General features: G+C 37.5%; 1 protein-coding gene across 1 annotated transcript in view; it reads right to left on the bottom strand.

The window, feature by feature from the left end:
• Agmo (alkylglycerol monooxygenase) overlaps nucleotides 1-18566 on the bottom strand; it is a 299374-nt gene that overhangs the window by 178066 nt on the left and 102742 nt on the right. The window contains exons 4-5 of the mRNA XM_059279425.1: nucleotides 16042-16145; nucleotides 7338-7433 (exon numbers count right to left, since the gene is read on the bottom strand). Of these exons, the coding sequence (XP_059135408.1) occupies nucleotides 7338-7433; nucleotides 16042-16145 (200 nt within the window). The remainder of the gene's footprint in view (nucleotides 1-7337; nucleotides 7434-16041; nucleotides 16146-18566) is intronic.

Here is an 18566-nt window from a genome sequence, read left to right as displayed (position 1 = left end):
GTTGGCTGTTTAAAACCTGGGGCCTATGCAGGGTCCCTTGGCTCGGCCTGGGAGGAGGGGACTGGACCTACCTGGACTGAGTCCACCAGGTTGATCTCAGTCTGTGAGGAAGGCTTTGCCCTGGAGGAGATTGGAATGGGTGGCGGGGTGGGGGGAAGGTGAGGGGGGCGGGAGGGGGGAGAACAAGGGAATCTGTGCCTGTATGTAGAACTTAATTGCATTGCAAAATAAAAATTAAAAAAAAAAATATTGCCAGATCCAAAAAAAAAAAAAAATGAAAAAACAAAACAAAACAAAACAAAAAACCAAAACTTCATTCGTGATATCGTAACAGTATGGCTGCCTCAACAAAACCTGGCAGGTAGAGCACCAACGGACATTCTAAAATGGGAGGAGGAAGTCTACAGGGCCACACTCAAGAAGAGTTGGGAGTGGGAGAAGCAGTCTTTCCTAGAGATGAGCCCCCTTATTGAATATCCAATGCCAGTTGGTCATCCCTGATATCATATACATACAAGTAACACTAAATGAACTGGCCAAGTTTTTTTGGTGTATTTAAGCATAAAATGTATACAAAAAGGGCCCTGAATTCAAGATGGAGTTAGGCAAGGGTAGAGTGGGGAGGTTTACAGGAGGCACTGAAGGGAGGAAAGAGAAAGGGGAAATTATTTCAATTTTAAAAAGATATTACTTTTTAGTTGTCAAGATTAAAAACTGTGTCAGGAGACTTTCCTTTAAAAAAGCAAGTTAGGCTATTGTCCCACCCTTAAGACCTAATCTGAAAATGAGCCCCAATTCACATAAACAGTAAAATGTCCAGAGAAAATCTATCCCAAAGACTTTACAAAATTGTTTCTACGTAGTTTTCTCTTTTGGCCATTGTCCACTCTCAGTCTCTCAGGGTGCTTCACTTCTCTCTGCAATAAACTTGGCCTGTTGTCTCTGCTGTACGTACCTAGGTGTCTTGTCCAAATTCTTAAAGTGGAGTTCACAAGAGCTGAGGAACTGAAGGCAGGCCAGAGCAAGATCCTGATAACAGTAGCCTTCAAAAATGAAAAGGGAAGAAAGATATCTAAAGCATATGACTTGGGAAGCCATATGCTTCTGAGGCCCTGAAAGCCCAACTATAGCCTTAAAAATTACTGTATGGAAAAAACAAGTTGGCACAAAAGAAGTATGGAAATCCCCCAGCTGAGGTCAACCAAATGGAGCTCACACCACCAGCAAGGGCAAGGGATGCTCCAGATTGTCTTAATAAGGTCTATGACTATTGTAATACTAATACATACCCTTGAATAGTTAAAATATAATACATGCACTTGGGTGAAAGTTTAAGATGCTGATGAGATATATAACACATAAAGATGCATGTACATTTTACATGAAATAAAGCATGCACAAAGAATCTAAATTATTCAAATGAGTCTTCAAACCATGCTGTGTAACAAGTAATCCTTCTTTTGTGCATTAGCACTGTAGCTACTAAATTTCCCGTGTCCTGCCTGCTCCCTTCCTTTTATAATAAAATCTCTTCGCTTGCTGTTATCCATCTGTTCAGTACTTTTCTCTTTGACAAAAGAAGGCAGAACCTCTCCAAGAGTTATCTTCTGAACCCAACTAAAATATCAGCTGATATGATATGTACTAATTTAGAAGAGCTAGCAAATTTCTTCAGACAGAAAAAAAAATACTGTAAAGAAGTTTGAGTTTAAAAAAATAATAAAAAATGCAAGAAAAGAAACTTTTGGAGACATACACAGGGTTGATTATTTAATTTTGTTGGTTTCCCTAAAAGAAAATTGACATGTTAAGTCTACAATTAATATAATATTTGGAGATTTACACTATATGCTTAGTTAATGTACTTAAGAATACTATTCAAAATTTAAAAAAATGTAACTAGAATTATAACCAAAGTCCTATGCCAGAATGCAAATTTGGGAGGATTACAACATATCAGCAGACCCTTAATCACTTACCCCAAAGTCAGCCAAAGAAAAAAAAGAAGTAATGTTGAAAAGGTCAAGGTCAGAAAGGATTTTGATAAAAATCTTTATTTGGAAAGATAGGAATTTGGCATTCCAGTCTATCTTGCTTTACTGACAAAAGCCTTAAATACACCAAGGAAGAAGGGTATTCAGGGCAAAGGGTATGCTTAACTAAACATTAACAATCAGTCTAATCATTACATCAATCCTGATTTTGCAAGGTAGCCTCAGACAATCTGCATATTGTCCTGGGACAAGCTGCATCCCATCAGATGATTATTCCTGCTGACCCCTGCTTAGGAGAGAGGATTCAATGTGTGGTGTCTGTCTGAGAAATCATTTTTTAGAATCCAAAGTAAAATCAGATTTGGAACAATGAGTGGAGAATTCCAAGTGCTTTTAGGGTTCCAGAACACAGCATTTTAAGAGCCCGAAGTAAAAATGCTCTAGTTACTCTTAACTTTGTGCTTTCCACCTTGAGAATGAGATAGATTCTAGCACCAGTTTTTAGAGACTTAGGGCTGATTAATATGATTCTGTACAACAGCAGTTAGGAGTCTAATCCAAAGTAATGAGAATACATACAAAATGAAATTGTCATGCTGTTATACTGGTTTTAGTTTGTAGGCGTACTTGAGGACTCAAGCTTTTTGTCAAAAGCAGTTTCTAAGTGAGTTTTAAGGAATTATGATGCATTAACATGCCTACATAAATAACAAATGACATTTATGCTGTAAGAGCCAAAATTAATCTGGAAGACCAACTGCCCACCTGCCCGAGGACAAAGTGACTTCCTGGACTGCTGGGAATTGTAGTTCTTGGGAAATAACATGTTTTCATTCTCCTAAACAAGTTTGTTTGACCTATCTGCAATGTATGTGCTTGATCACATGTGGTCGGGAGGTATGTAGGCAAGATATATGCTTGCCCCTGATTGGACTGAATGGGAAATGCAATGCATTTTTTTTTCTTTTTTTTTAAGCCTCTGCAAAAGATGACTGGTGGCCATGTCCTGGGAGCCCACAGGTGAGCCTTGCCAGAGTCCTCTTTATCTGGCCAGTATTTAACTAAAGCTTGCTTCAAGTTTGACTCAAAATTGTGAAACTGGTCTTTCTCACTCAAATCTCAGTATTAACAATGAGAATTCAGAACAAAACACAGATGGAGATTGGCTCAGCTGTCAAGAGCACTTACTGCTCCTTCAGATGTCTGTAACTCCAGTTCTAGTGTGTTAAACACCTTCTCATATTTGCACACGTGGTGCCCGTGGAGACAAGCAGGCACACACACACATTATATAAAAAGATTGTTTTAAGTCATTACTAGGACAACCATTACTAACAGAAAGAGGGCAAGAGAGTGAATTACACAGAAAGACAGAGGAAAAGACCCAAGTCCTGAGAACATGCCTGTAACTGCCTCCAGCTCTTATCTTCTACTGTGGCTTCTTGCCAAATTGATAAACCAAGAAAAAATTTAAAAAAAAAAAAATCAGACACAACTAAAAGACAGAAAGAAATAGGAGTTCTCTTTAACACTGTTCTTGAAAAATCTACTGGAGAATTTTAAACAAATTTCACAAAGTACATCACAATACTTACTATAAATTACAGTAATTAGTAAAGTGAGAGATTTGTGTAAAGGAAAAGCAGTGAAAGAGATTGTAAACACAGAACTACCACAGTCAATTTGTTTGTAAGAAAGGTACTAAGACCAGCCAATATATAAAACTGCTGAGTGAGTACATATCCGCACAGAGCACTGGATCCACAGTGGGTCTTGATGTAGACCATGGTCACATGCCTAAGTCAAAGAAACTTAAGCGTGATGTAGACCTAAAGGTAAAAGTTAAAACTGTAAATGTTTCAAAGGAAACCTGAGCAGAACATGTTTCAGGGTTTGTGATTATGAAAGACAGACTAACAGAAAGAAATTAACAACATAGTATGGAAAACCTAAGCCAAAGAAACCGTGCAGAATTAACGTTCTTTAAAGGTTTCAGTTTAATGTTATAAAATTCATCAGATTATGATTCTAGTCTTCCATATCACAGCATTAAATGAATCATGTGTAGCATTCCTCTCCTCAAGCATGGTAACAGATTACCACAATCTAGATTAATTCAGGTTATTACTACTGTCCTGTGACGGTGCAGCTGAACTCCAGTAACACTTAATACATAAGACATGGACATTTATAGCTATGAAGTTTAAAACTTGTATTAAAAAATGTTCTTGTGCTGTACTTATGCATATCCAGAAAAAGAGCACACCAAGTATGCACTACCAGCACCCTAGGTCCATGAAAAGCAAACAAATCTTTAGACATTAAAAAGTCAGCAACAGCTAGGCATGTTATGCACATCTTCATTCTCAGCACTCTGGAGGCAGAAGCAGGTGGATTTCCGTTAGTTCCAGTCCAGCCTGGTTTACACAGTGAGTTATAGGTCATCCAAGGCTATGAGAGTGACCTTGTATTCCCTGCTAAAAAAAAAAAAAAAAAGCCAGGCGGTGGTGGCGCACGCCTTTAATCCCAGCACTTGGGAGGCAGAGCCAGGAGGATTTCTGTGAGTTCGAGGCCAGCCTGGGCTACCAAGTGAGTTCCAGGACAGGCACCAAAACTACACAGAGAAACCCTGTCTCGAAAAAACAAAAAAAAAAAACAAAAACAAAAAAACAGAACAGACTGTCAAAACTAGCCGAAGTTTTTTGTAACTTTCAAAAAGGAAATTGGACTAAGATACTCCTGTTCCTTTGCTGAAAGAATCCACAGTTAAGCAATAACAAAAACATCATGCTTGATCCTGCTCTTATATGTGTTCTATCAAATGTTTTGTGCTCTTTTCTTCTTTCCTCACCCTTGGAGATGTGGATTTGAAGGAAGTGACTTTTTCCCTTTCAGAAAAAAATCAGTATCTCCTTAACCAGCTTGCCCTTTCCTAAGAACCGAACTTTAGGGATGGTAGAGAAGAAATCCTCTGTTTGTGAATGGACCAACACTGGGATGCCTGCAGCTCACACGAGGTTTCTTTAACTAGAGTCACTCCTATGGTGCTGGATATTAGAGGGTGCCAGGAGCTTAGAGGGTCTGAGGAAGAAACTAACAGGTTTTCAGTCTTAATGTGCACACTTTCTAGACAGAAACCAAAAATTCTAGTTTTTACCTTTATTATGTGGGGTAACACTTAAAAACAATTAGATTTATTAAGTGTGTGTGTGTGTGTGTGTGAGTGTGTGTGTGTGTGTGTGTGTGTGTGTGTGTGTGTGTATTCTGTGTATTGTCCTTGTGTCCCAGGGCTTGTGTGGGGAAGTCTGAGGACAACTTGCTTGAACAGGTTCACTTCTTCCACAATGTAGGTCTTGGTAGTCAACCCCAAATTGTCAGGCTTGGGGACTCAGACTATGTTAACTTCTAATTGACAAAGTAGGATAAGCACATGTTGAAAACATATTCTTTTAAACTAATACCTCCTGGAGAGATGGCTGAGTGATTAAGAGTCCTTCAGTCCTTCCTTATCCCTCTTGCAGAGGACTGGGATTTGGTTTCCAGCACCCAAATGATGGCAAGCAACTGTCTGTAACTCCCTGGAAACTCTTAACCTCCACAGGCACTTCATGCACGGTGTACATACATATACTCAAACACACACACACACACACACACACACACACACACACACACACACACACTTATATACATAAATATTTAAATACTAAAAATCAAATTCAATCCCCCACCTTTGGATGTCTATTCATTTTGTCTCTCTCCAGAAACCACCACTGCCATCAGCCTTTTGAGTCTCCTCCTGAATAATTCTCTTACTTGTAAACAAATGAAAATAGTTGCCTGAATTTCACAGCTGTAGAAATTTTCAGAAATGAATTCATAGCTTGTAACACAATTCAAACAATACGTTTATGAGATAGGGGCTTGCCTCTTGTGGAATCCGTCTAAGCCAACTCTGCTTATTTAAGTTCCTGCGAAGATATGAGATTCAGCTATGAGATGCAGCGTGTGTAACAGGCGCTAACATTCTGCTGTTCAACAAGAAAGGCAGGCAGCCGGGGAACTGATCTTTAAATAATTCCCCACTGGCTTTCGGTCTGCACTTTTCTTCTGAGAAGCCACTTGAACCTTGGCTCAAGGATCTCCTGGAGAGACACAGGACAGGCCTAAGCTCCTTGGACATCATCGTTCCATATCCTAACTAATACTAGGCGGGACACTAGGCATGACCTCCAGCAGAGCCACTGTAAAAAGCGCTACTCTCCTTTAACCCCTCCAAGTAAATCAGCGGAAGGCTTCCCTTCCCCGATTTAAATACATTTGCTCTTTGACCTCTAGAGTCCGAACTGGCCCCGACAGCTCTCTCAGATGGCTGTAGTGTGAGCTTGTTTGATGCACGTCAACTATCATAAAGCAAAGAGTACTTCATGACAAATCTTCAAATAATACGCGTGTGTCCACAGTCAGGGTAACCGTGTCTCGATCCCAGGCATGTCGGCAGTGTGCAATGCTGCCGACAAAGAGGTGATGCTTCCCTATGACAAGATTTGGTGTCTGCTGCAGCTGTGACTGGTGATACGGTGCACCGCCCTGCACCACTTACCAATGTGTTTATGGTCGGAACTTCAAAAGGCTGCCAGCAGATGCAAAATGTTTTAAAGATTTTTCCTGTGCATGTAAGAATCTTTCTGGGTCTACAATATTTCTGTATTTAACAGCACAATGCAGACAAATAGTTCATAATCTAGATGACTGTTTAATAATATATCTGCAATCGTTCAAGTCCGAAGATCTGAGAATCTCTAGAAGAACTGAGAAGTTCTATACTCATTTTTCTAGAGAAAACAAAATAAAACTCTAACAATATATTGAGCAAGTTTAAAGAAAACAGGAAATCTCTGATTAAAGTTACCAAAATATTTTCTTAATTTCTGTAAATGCTAAACATTTTTCAAATGATCTTCACACACACACACACACACACACACACACACACACACTTCTATGTCTAAATTGAAGTGGATTTCAACATCTCTTGTTTTGTAATGTTTAATGAACTGTAATACAGTGAGATATTGTAGCAAATATAGTATTAAAATGTTTTGGTACTTAATAGTTCAAAAATTATTTTATTTAATTGAGACCAACTGGCTTCATTGCATCTTATAAACTTTGCAATATATATTCAGAATAAAAGGAATAAAAATGAACAGATGTTTCTCCTTAAAGAAGGCAGACTAAGATTTTTCTTACACAATAAATCAGCTCCTGGTACATTTCTAGGACATTGCTTGAGGCTGTTTTAGTATAAAATTTTTAGCACAAACACACACTCACTCTTACCTCTGTATGAATCCAAAATTGGTACAGGAGATTGAACTGGATATGAACAGCAAACACTGGAGGTGGGATGAAGAGAGCCAAGGGAGAGTAGAAAATCTTTAAGAGAAAAAAGTCTACATCACTTTACAATCATGAGTCCTCAACAGAAGCCTTACTAATGGTCCTTCTTCAGCAAACGTAATCTTCCATATATTTTATGACCATTTTACTATATGAATATTTCACATAGTGATAGGGTTGCAAATGCTAATCTTCTATTTGGAATTTAATATTTTGTAAATTAAAGTGTTTTGTAATTAAAATATCTCACTCTGTGTGTTATTTCCTTACCATGGAAAGATTAGATGTGTTTCCTGGAAGTAAAATGGTGGCTGAGAATGCACAAATACTTACTTTATTGAAGCCTTTGTACCTTGACCACTCCCAAATGCTCAATTACTGTCTGGCATTTTCAATAATAAAATGCAATCATAATAAAAGAAAATATGTGACATAATGAAAGAGTAGAATGTGGTTTCCATTTTAATGTTTATATGATTGACTAAAGGTAAAACATCTCTTCAATTTTTATCAACGTTGTTAAGGTAGGAAGTGTAATGTGAGGAGAGTAGAAGCGAGTCTTAAGGGTCCAGATTTCCTAAGAGATGGAAATGTTTGTGCCTTCAAAAACCAACTTTCTCTGAAGCCACAAAATTGCTTGACTAGTAAGCACGATTTGCTGTGGCATCCTAACAGCTTAACAGAGCAGTTACATAGTCAGAATAGTTTCCTTGAAAGAAAACCAAAGAACAAAAAGGTATCAGAAGAATCTTACTTCTCCCTTACATTTCTGATTTTATAGAACCATACTTCTAAAATACTGCATATTTTCAAAACGTTTCTTCTGAATGCTACAATTTAATTGCTGAATTATTATGAAAGTTTTGTTCTCAGTCAGGCAGTCATATGAAGGATATTTAGTAATGGGTTTGCTTTGGAAATTAGACATTTATATAAGTTTTTATTTGTGTTTCTAAATTTAAGTCACATAAAATATAAGATTTTATCACTTGCAAACAGGATTGGTTTTATTATTTTCAATAGATAAAGAAGCAATGGGGCAAATTAGTAGGCCATAAAAGAATATAGATTTCTTATTCAAGAGTTCAACTTCTCAATCATGATCTCACTACGGACTTCTTTGTGAAGTTAAAAAAAAAAAGTTTTAGCCCTCTGGCTTCCTCAAATTAATAGTAAAGAATAAAAGTCAGAAATCTAGCTATCCAGTTAGTTCCAAAAATTCTATAGTATGTACAACATAGAGTAGTGCATGATATAAATAAAGCATTACTAAAAAGAATAGGAAATAAATATTTTGAATGTTCAATAAATAACATTTTTGTAAATAAAGCGTCTGACAGATGAGTACTTAGAGTACATTATATTTACCCAAGTTTAGAGAAATAATCTCCTCTGATAACAACAGCTGGTATAAAAAGGTGGTTTGATAGCTACATGAAACATGATTGTTCCGTCAAAGGGCCTTTCAGATCCTTTTTTCTTGATCTTGTGAACCAAAGCTCGTTGATCTTTAGAATAGTTTTTTTTTTTAATTTGATGAGTTTTCCACAGGATCGGATCGCCTTTAAAAATTGCCAGAAATCTTCTCTACTGATAAATACAGTGATAGACTGATACTTACAAACTGGAGGCCACCATGAGTTTTAACTCCGTTTGTGTTCTGCTTTTCCCTTGAGGATTGATCTGAGGGCCTGGCACACGCTAAGTAAAGACCCTGGACTTTGTTAGATGTGGCAGCCTTGTTGTTCTAAGATAGCTTTTACCATGTAGCTCGGGTTGGTCTAGAACTAGAAATCTGACCACCTTTGCCTCCAAGTACTGAGCTTTCAGCTGTATATCACATCACCTTGCAAAAACTCATTTTTTCTAAGAATTAAGGCAAAAGTTGGGGAATAACTTACATTAATAAACTTAATGATAATTCTTTGTAACACAATGTTATAAAGGAAACTAATTATACAAAAAAAGAGAAAGAAAAAGGGAAAGGTCCTAGTCCTCTTTTTTTTTTTTTTATGGTTTTTCAAGACAGGGTCTCTCTGTGTAGCTTTGTGCCTTTCCTGGAACGCGCTTTGTAGACCAGGCTGGCCTCGAACTCACAGAGATCTATCTGCCTGGCTCTGTCTCCCGAGTGCTGGGATTAAAGGCATGAGCCACCACCGCCCAGCAGTCCTAGTCCTCTTGATTGGAAACAAAGTAGTAAGTGTGGTTTAAGTGTGAGGATACTTCACTTCCTCCTTCCCATCCTCTTCCTTCTTTTATCTCTCCTGGTTTAGTTTGTTGTTGTTTTGCATTTACATTTTGCATTTGCATATACATTTACATTTGCTTTTGCTTGCCAGAAGAAGAAATCCTAGGCCTTGGAGTTAATGGAGTTACCTCTCCAGCTCACTGAGAGTCAGTCTCCAATCTTGGTATCTCGTTGTCTACATCCTTTACTAATAATTTAACTCCTTCTTCTACCATAGGTCCCTAAATGTACTTAATCACTTGACTGAAAAATAAATCTTTCTCATACTCGGTTAGTACCCGGGACAGTGGGCATTGTGCCTGTTTCCTAAATGTGTCAGTTTCTGGCTAGCCCTCACACCAATGTCATTCTGACTCCAAGGCTCTTTAGGTTTAAATGACACTATTTACATTAGGTTAGTTATTCTATGAGATAATCAATATCCAGTAGAATTATTATAGAACTCTATGTGTGAGGAAGCAATGAGGATAAACAAAGCATAGTCCCAGTCCAGCGGAGACAAAGTGAGGGTAATGTGCCCACTGCAAGCCAGTAGCAGAACGGTGGTTGGGAGTTGGCATCTTGAAGCAATAAACAATGGCATATGGGAGGATTATAAGTATTGTGACATTGTTGTACTTTTTAGAAGTAGTGTTGTAAAAGCCTAGACTGTGGGAGGCTTGGACAGACCTCAGGGAGACCAGGAAGCAGACTACAAATATAACCAGGAATGATCTGGGAGGAGTGTGCATTTCCTAAGGAGGTAATGGATCGCTTCCATTTATCAGTCTCTAATGTGTCTGTGACTTGGTACAGGAAAAAAAAATAGAAAGAATGGATAAAGAAAAAGGTTGGGCCGGGCGGTGGTGGTGCATGCCTTTAATCCCAGCACTCTGGAGGCAAAGCCAGGTGGATCTCTGTGAGTTTGAGGCCAGCCTGGGCTACCAAGTGAGTTTCAGGAAAGGTGCAAAGCTACACAGAGAAACCCTGTCTCGAAAACCAAAAAGGTTGAGTGGCTACATGAGGGTTGGGAGCATTTTAATACCATTCTAAGGAAGCTGGGCAGAGAGTAAGATGGGATATCCACTTTTAAATATGTCCAAGGGAGAAAATGAGGGGAGTAACGTGGTCAGCCTGAGGATTAAACTAAAGAGAGATGAATAGTCTATTTATTTATTTATTTATTTATTTAGGTTTTTCGAGACAGGGTTTCTCTGTGTAGCTTTGCTCCTTTCCTGGAACTCGCTTATGTAGACCAGGCTGGCCTTGAACTCACAGAGATCCGCCTGGCTCTGCCTCCCGAGTGCTGGGATTAAAGGCGTGCACCACCAACGCCCAGCTTTGAATAGTCTCTTTAAAAGTAGAGTACGAGACATGTCCACCTGAGGGTTCATGTCTTAGCTGAAGACATGTGAAAGGGAATAGAAAGAGAAATGGCTACAGTTCACATTTCTCTGTAGTCTTTAAGGCTCATGAGGTGTCAGTGACGAGAGTTTGAATGAACTGAAATTCCAGAAAGGTTTCACCAGGCAGAGAAGAGACTCCAGCGAAGTTTCATGCTCGTTTTAGGGCTCACTGAGCATATGCAGGGCTTTTCTGTATCGGAAAGCCCTGGCCAGAGCAGGAAGCTCTGCTACAGCAGAGCCAACTGCATGACTCCCAGCATGCAATGCCTGGTGGTGGGTGTGCAGAATATGGATGGAGGAATCATTTTTTCATGCCCCGAGGATTTCAAAGTGGACCAAAATGGTGCCCACAGGCAGATTTGCCAGCCATGGGAATACAGCTCCTAAGATTGCCCTGGATAGAAAGTGGGCCTAGGCAGAGCTGGGAAGAAAACCAGGGCTTGGAGGACAGTTGCCTGCCAGTAAACTGCTAAGCCACATGGTTAAACTTTAAGTTACAATTGCTTTATCATTTGTTACTATTATTTATATTGTATGTTGTGGTGGTTTTCCTTCATGTGTCTGTGAACCAAGTATGTGCAGTGCCCATGAAGCCAAAAAAGGGTCTTGGATCTTCTAGAACTAGAGTTACAGGTGGTTGTGAACTGGAATATAGGCGCTAGAATAAACTCTAGTCTACTCAAAGAACAATCAAGCAAAAGTTTATTCTCATTATATTTAACCAAAGGAGAGACTACTAACATAGTATCATTGGTGATGATAAATCTGAAATGAGATCATGGTTCTTTTTCCATACTCAACTAGTACCCAAAGGAGATGGGCAGCTGATTAAATTCTGTTTCAGATGGGCCCAGTATTTTGCTTATTTAGAATTCTTGAATGGGTATGCTTAATGTGGTGACTAATATGACACAAGGACTCTTCCTCAAGAATGGTGCCTAAAGAAACCTTAGCAAGAGTATGCCATCTCTAAAGCAGAGGGCAAGCTCTAAGCCATCACTAACTCTGCTGAACCCTTGTGACTGGACTGATCATTTATTTATATATTAAACCAGCTGCCTGAATCAATATGCACTACTTTAAAGACCTTTATTTCCTACTTTGGATCGGAGCTCTATACACATCTATATATGTAGCATATGTACTGTATACTATAAATTTTGCTGTAAAATTGTCCCAATGTTTTACCTTTCAGAATTCTTCCTGGTTTGTTCCTCTCTCTTTATAAACCAAGTCTTTTTAGTTTTTTTTTTCAATTCATTTATTTGTTTTTATTAAAACAGCATCTTGCTGTGTATCCCTAACTGGCCTCGTATTTGCTATAGAGCCCAAGCTGGCCTTGAAATCATGGCGATAACCCTGCCTCATTTTCCCTAGCCCTGTAGCTGTAGGTTTGTATGCTACACCTGGCTTTTCTTTTACTTTTTGAGCACATGTACAATTATACATTAAGTAGAAATTCAATGTAGCTTCTACATGTATCATCTATTATAAAGTCAGAAAAGGATGGACAGACCTGGTGGCTCAGGCTTTTAATCTTAGCACTCAGGAGGCACAGGCAGGTGGATCTATCTCTATGAGTTCAATTGGGCCTGGTCTATACAAGTTCCAGGCTAGCCTGAGCTATAAAGAGAGACCCTATCTCAAAGCAACAACAACAAAGAAGTGATGGTTTGTAGTTGGTTGTTTTTCAGTCTTTGGTTCTTTGATCTTTGGGGGGCCAGCCACCTAGCTACCAAATAAATACACACAGAGAGGCTTATTCTTACTTATAAATGTCCGGCCTTAGCTTGGCTTTTTTATAGCCATCTTTTCGTAAATTATCCTACCTATCTTTTGCCTCTGGGATTTTACCTTTATCTATTTCTGTATACCTTTCTTTACTTCTTACTCCATATCTTGTTGTTTAGCTGGGTGGCTGGCCCCTGGAGTCTTCCTCCTTTTCTTACTCCTAGATCTTTTCTTTTCAGATCTTTCCTCCTATTTATTCTCTCTGCCTGCCAGCCCTACCTATCCTTTCTCCTGCCTTGCTATTGACCAGTCAGCTCTTTATTAGACCAATCAGTTGTTTTAGACAGGCAAAGTAACACAGCTTCACGGAGCTAAACAGATGCAACGTGAAAGAATGCAACACATTTTTGCATCATTAAAACAAATGTTCCACAGCATAAATAAATATAACAGATCTAAAATAATATTCCACAACAATAGTTCTTATATAATTATATGTTATATGATAACCATGTTATGGATCTAAACGTATTTTGGTATATGTACTAAGAATTGCATTAACATTGTATTAACATGCATAATGTGAGATTAAAGAAGTGTACAAAACCATATATAGCATTATATTGTAAATAAAATGACATTTAGTTTAATAGTATTCTATAAATTGCAGTTATTTTATATAGGTAACATGAGGCTTAAAATTGTCTTTAAAATACAAATGACATGGTTAGAAATTCTAGAAAGTTGAATTCTTATCTTTAATTGTTTCACATGGTAGGCCTGCCACTCAAATTTTTATATGAAAGAAATATTCTCTAACTTAATTTGGCTCCTTTCACACCAATTTTCTTTTCAAAGATATGACCCATTTATTATTTGCTCTAAAATATATGGTTGCCTTGGTATCTATTCGATTATAGGCCTTTTATAACTGCTGATGAGAAATTTTACAGATTATTCAAGGAAAAGAAAGTGATCTGAAATCTGCCTTCGATTTCAGTATACAGAGGAAGGAACCCGGAAGTGCTGGTCAAGAATGCAGGCTGACTAAAGCCTTCTATCTTTCTTCTTCCACTGTGTCAGCTCCTCTGTCACTTCTCCCTAAATAAATAGCAATTTGTGACACGCCTGGGATGCATTTCCTAATTCAACACACCTTTTTTTCTATTTGTGATAAAATAATATAAAATATTTTACTGTGAGGACTAGATAAGTGTGAAGCTCATTTTGCTTGGATTTGCACTCATTTGACTTTGGACACATTATTTTTTTATTTACATTATTTTATTTGGAAATGTTTACAACTATAGAGTGGAAGTAAACTTCAGAGATGATGGATGTCATCAGTTTATTATAAAAGGGAGGCATGGAAATTATTCTGATGATGAAATAATTCAGAATGTCAATGGAGTGGGCAGCTTCATGTGACACCATTTCAGCAATGATTTCAGTCCACATACTTTCCACAAATGTCACCATCTCTAAATGAAAGATAATCTTCATTTTCTCGAATTACTTTGGTGCCTCTGTATTCTGGGAGAAGAACTTTCTGTCCAACTTTCACACTAACTGGTGAAATCTCTCTCCCCTTTCCTTCCACGCTTGACCCACAGCTAGTATTGCAGTTTGCAATGCTTTTCCTTTAGACTTTTCTGGAATTCGCTGCCACCTTTGGTCACAGATTGGACTCCACTCCTTTCACCAACACTCCATAAAAGAGCAGAAGAAATGTCCCAAAGCTTGTCATGCAGTGACTTCACCATGCAGCTGGGACATAGTCCTCCAGCCACCATTGAACACATTCATTTAATGGCAGGGACAATACAGAGGGAGTCCAAATTGAGATTATAGTAAACTGAGCTTAAGCATCTAGACTGGCATTTCAATCTAGGATTGTTAATGCAATATGGCAGAGTGAGACTTTTCTGAAATTTATTTTTATATTTTTATAAAGCAGACTATATCTAAAATAGAAGATTTCTTCAAATTCTGAAGTATATAATGCTCTGATGAATCTTTTTTTTCTGATAATAAGTACTTAATTCATTAACTACACTAATGTCCTTGGTCAACTTCAAATACAGCTATATTCTTTCTGGTTGTTTATAAGAGCCACCCATGGGTCCCTCATTCAGGATGACCAGTTCCCTTAGTTTAAAAAAGGTCAATTTGAACAAATAAGAAGGAATAAGATGATGGAAAAGCTTGAACATTGGTTATTTTTCTTTAACAAACCCTAGCACAACAAGAACCTAGGACAGCATATTATTGCAGATAATCCCTGGGACCTCAGTGATAACACTACTCTGGAAGCACCAAGACACGGCCATTTAGCTTCTAGAAATCTGAAACAATACATTTGTTGTTGCTGTTTTAAGCCTCTCAGTTTGTAGCATTTTGCTATAGCAACCCCCAAACAGAGGCATGTTTTAACCTGGGGGTTAAGGTTAAGGAAAGGTTCTTTTAAGATTTGTTCACTAACTGTATCATTACAGGATTACGGGCCTTCTCACCTATTCTGCTATTTGGGTTAGTACCAAGACCTGCATTTTTTTTTCAGTTAAAAGGCACCTGGCACCTGGTTAAGATTTGAATTTTCCACTTATCAGTTGTATAATCAACCTCATGGCACTTCAGTTTCTGGATAACATTTGATATAACAAACAAAACTATGAAATTATTAACAAAATCAAATGAGATAATAACTGAAGAATGATCATTGATGGTGACAAAGACTTCTAACATAGATTTAAAAAAAAATTAATTGTACAGGTGCCAGGCTGGATGAGTTCATCTCGACCCTTCTCTGCTACGTAAATGCATAGATGTATAGATGAGTTCATCTATACTCTCCTTTACCATCTCTGCTACATAAATGCAGACTTAATTCCATCACCTTAGAATTACTATAGTTCTTATATATTACAGTTTCTATAAATACATCTCTTACCCATGGAGAGTACTTAAATGATGTGAAATCACTACAAAGAAATACATGAGCAAAACTACTCTCTAAAAATAAGTTCATGTAGTCCACAATTTTAGATACTGCAAATGCAGAAGTATGGAACATCAGTGGTGAGGGTACTCTTTTGTATGTGGCCCCTCAATGTGGATTTCAAGAGATTCATGCCTGTGATACTTAGCAATCACCTCTTCAAATAAAAAGCCAGAGGAAGCATCTGAGGCCCAATAATCCCTACACGGACGTATCTCCAACTGACATAGGATTTAAAAAACAAATGATACTTTCACAGTTATCCAGTTTCCCACAACTTACCCAGGAACTATATGGCTGCAAGACAGATTGTCTCAGTGCTGTGCTTAAGTTATAGTCTTCGGAACTGTGGTGCGCTTGGTGTGCAGCCCAAATAATGTTAATCTCTGCAAAACACGTGATTTCAAACAAAGAATGAGAATAAGAAAAGAGCAGCTTCCGTTCAGTCACGAACTTTGCTCTAAGAGCAGACGAAAAGCCTGGAACATCCCAGAAAAGGTGAGCCAACAGAATGAGAATTAAAATAAGCTTTCTTGAAATATTTTTGGAACCGTACTGTATACAAATAATAAATAAATAGAAAATGAAGCATGACCAGTAAATTCACACATGGTATGTGACACAATTATATACCACCAATGGAATGAGATGACTTCCGAAATTTATGCTTTGCTAACATTTACAGTATCACAGATTATAAAAACTAACGTATGGTGTTGTAACAATGTACTCAATGGAACGTGATGAGTTTTCAGTATGTGATAACACATTCCTATTTAAAGACAAATTTGGAAGAAATTGGTATATAATGAAATATTACACCGTATTATTTCCTGATGGCTTTTGAGATGTCTCGAAAGCTGTCTGTTGGAATAAGCAAACCATAAAAATATTTGATGCTGATCTTTAAGATTATACTTTTATTCACACACTAGTCATTGTTTATGGTTCTTCTCATAGCTTACCAAGATGTCTACCACTTCACATGACATTCATGTGCCCTCAAAATAGAGAAGAAAATCAAGACTATTTATTATATCAAGAACTGCCAAGATCATCCTCACAAGGCCTGCTGTCCTTTCAAGCAGGGAGTGCATCCATTGCCAATAAGTACTTAGATCATGATTGGTTATTATTTTAGTCATTTAATCACTTCTAATAAACACAATGTACCCAAACAATTCAGGAATTATTTTATAAGAATGAGCAGTAATTCATCATGAGGCCCTTTAAAACTACACAGACACAGTATTTGAAACCATTTGAAATGGTTAGGGCTCAAACTTCTGGCTTATTTATTACATACATAGCTACATGTAAGAGATTTGCAAGGACTGTTTCTTTGTATCTTCCGATGTTGTGTGGGCTTTAAGTTGCAATAAATGTGACAAATGTCCTAAGTTTTGAAAAATGTTTACCAACTGAGCCCTTGAAATAATCTAAACACCATTTTCTCCTTAGAAAACTCAATATCAAGCATTTTAGAGCCTGGTACTTACAATAAGCCTTGATTAAAAATAAACATGTCTTTTTTGACATACCAATATTTGATTCCAAATATTGATTTTAACACACCAAAACTACGGGTTGAGAGAGGGGTAAGGGAGTCTAGCTCTGCATCCTCATAATCTCCACAGAAGTAATTGTGGAACAAAGAGTCCATGAAGGTGGAGGTTAAAGACCTGTGTCTGTGGTTGTTTTGAAAGCGTTTGCTTCCCATCACAAACCGTGTAACGGGAGCCCAAGATCAATGAGGCCCAGCTGCATAAACAGCATGCAGTAACAAGATCCCACTGACTCACCTATGTCCCTTTCCAGGAATGGAAAAGAGTCAGGAAAATTGGATTTTTTTCTTTGCACAGTCTATAGTCAGATTTTTGGAACTAAATTATTTTCAAGCATGGTTAGAAAAATATATTTTACAGAAAATAATTGCAATAGTTCTTAAGGGAATGAAATAAGAAAATATTAATAGTTAATATTTTGTTTACCTTCCTTAATGCTTGAATTGGTAAATTGCTTGCTCTAATAAATGAAAGCAAATATTAAGGAGAAAAATAATATTATTTAGAAAAGTGTTTTTATATGGAAAGATTTAATAAAATTATATATTCTGTTCAATAGTAATATTTTTCTTTTCCTATAATCAAATTGTAGACTTTATGCTCACATAACATTTTATTAGACCTTTGCAATGGCATAATTAGAAATAATTATGCTTATTTACAGTGCCAAAATGTACATTTGTATGAATATATTTTAAATATGTAGTCAAAAAATTCTACTCATTTAGCAGAATTCTAATATAATATGTATGCTATATTATTGTGTTTGTTAACTTTAAACATTTTTAATAAATTCATAAGTTTCAGAGCATGCATGGATGGCTCAGTGGTTAAGAGCACTTGCTACTATTTCAGAGGACACAGGTTCCCTTCTCATTACCCACACTGGGAGGCTTACAACTGCTTCTAACTCCAGTTCCTGGGGATCCAATGTCCTATTCTGGCCTCTCGGACTACCTGCTTACACGTGGAACAGCACACACACACACACACACACACACACACACACACACACACATCAATCAACCAATTAATCAATCAACAAATCTTTATAAAATGTATGCATTCCATTAAAACCCCTTGTTTCTAATATTCAATGCTTGGTGATCAAGTGCAGCTATGTGATTACTATTGATACAGGAAAATTTTGTCATTCTGTATTTTTCCCATCCACCTCTACCTCTATGGTTGATACAGACACAGTCTAAAATGGTTCTTGACTTACATTATGAAATTAAGGAC

The sequence above is a fragment of the Peromyscus eremicus genome, chromosome 14 (assembly GCF_949786415.1).
Source record: "Peromyscus eremicus chromosome 14, PerEre_H2_v1, whole genome shotgun sequence".
Lineage (NCBI taxonomy): Eukaryota > Metazoa > Chordata > Mammalia > Rodentia > Cricetidae > Peromyscus > Peromyscus eremicus.
The sequence above is the reverse complement of the archived record's forward strand: the minus strand, read 5'-3'. Positions and strand labels throughout refer to the sequence as shown.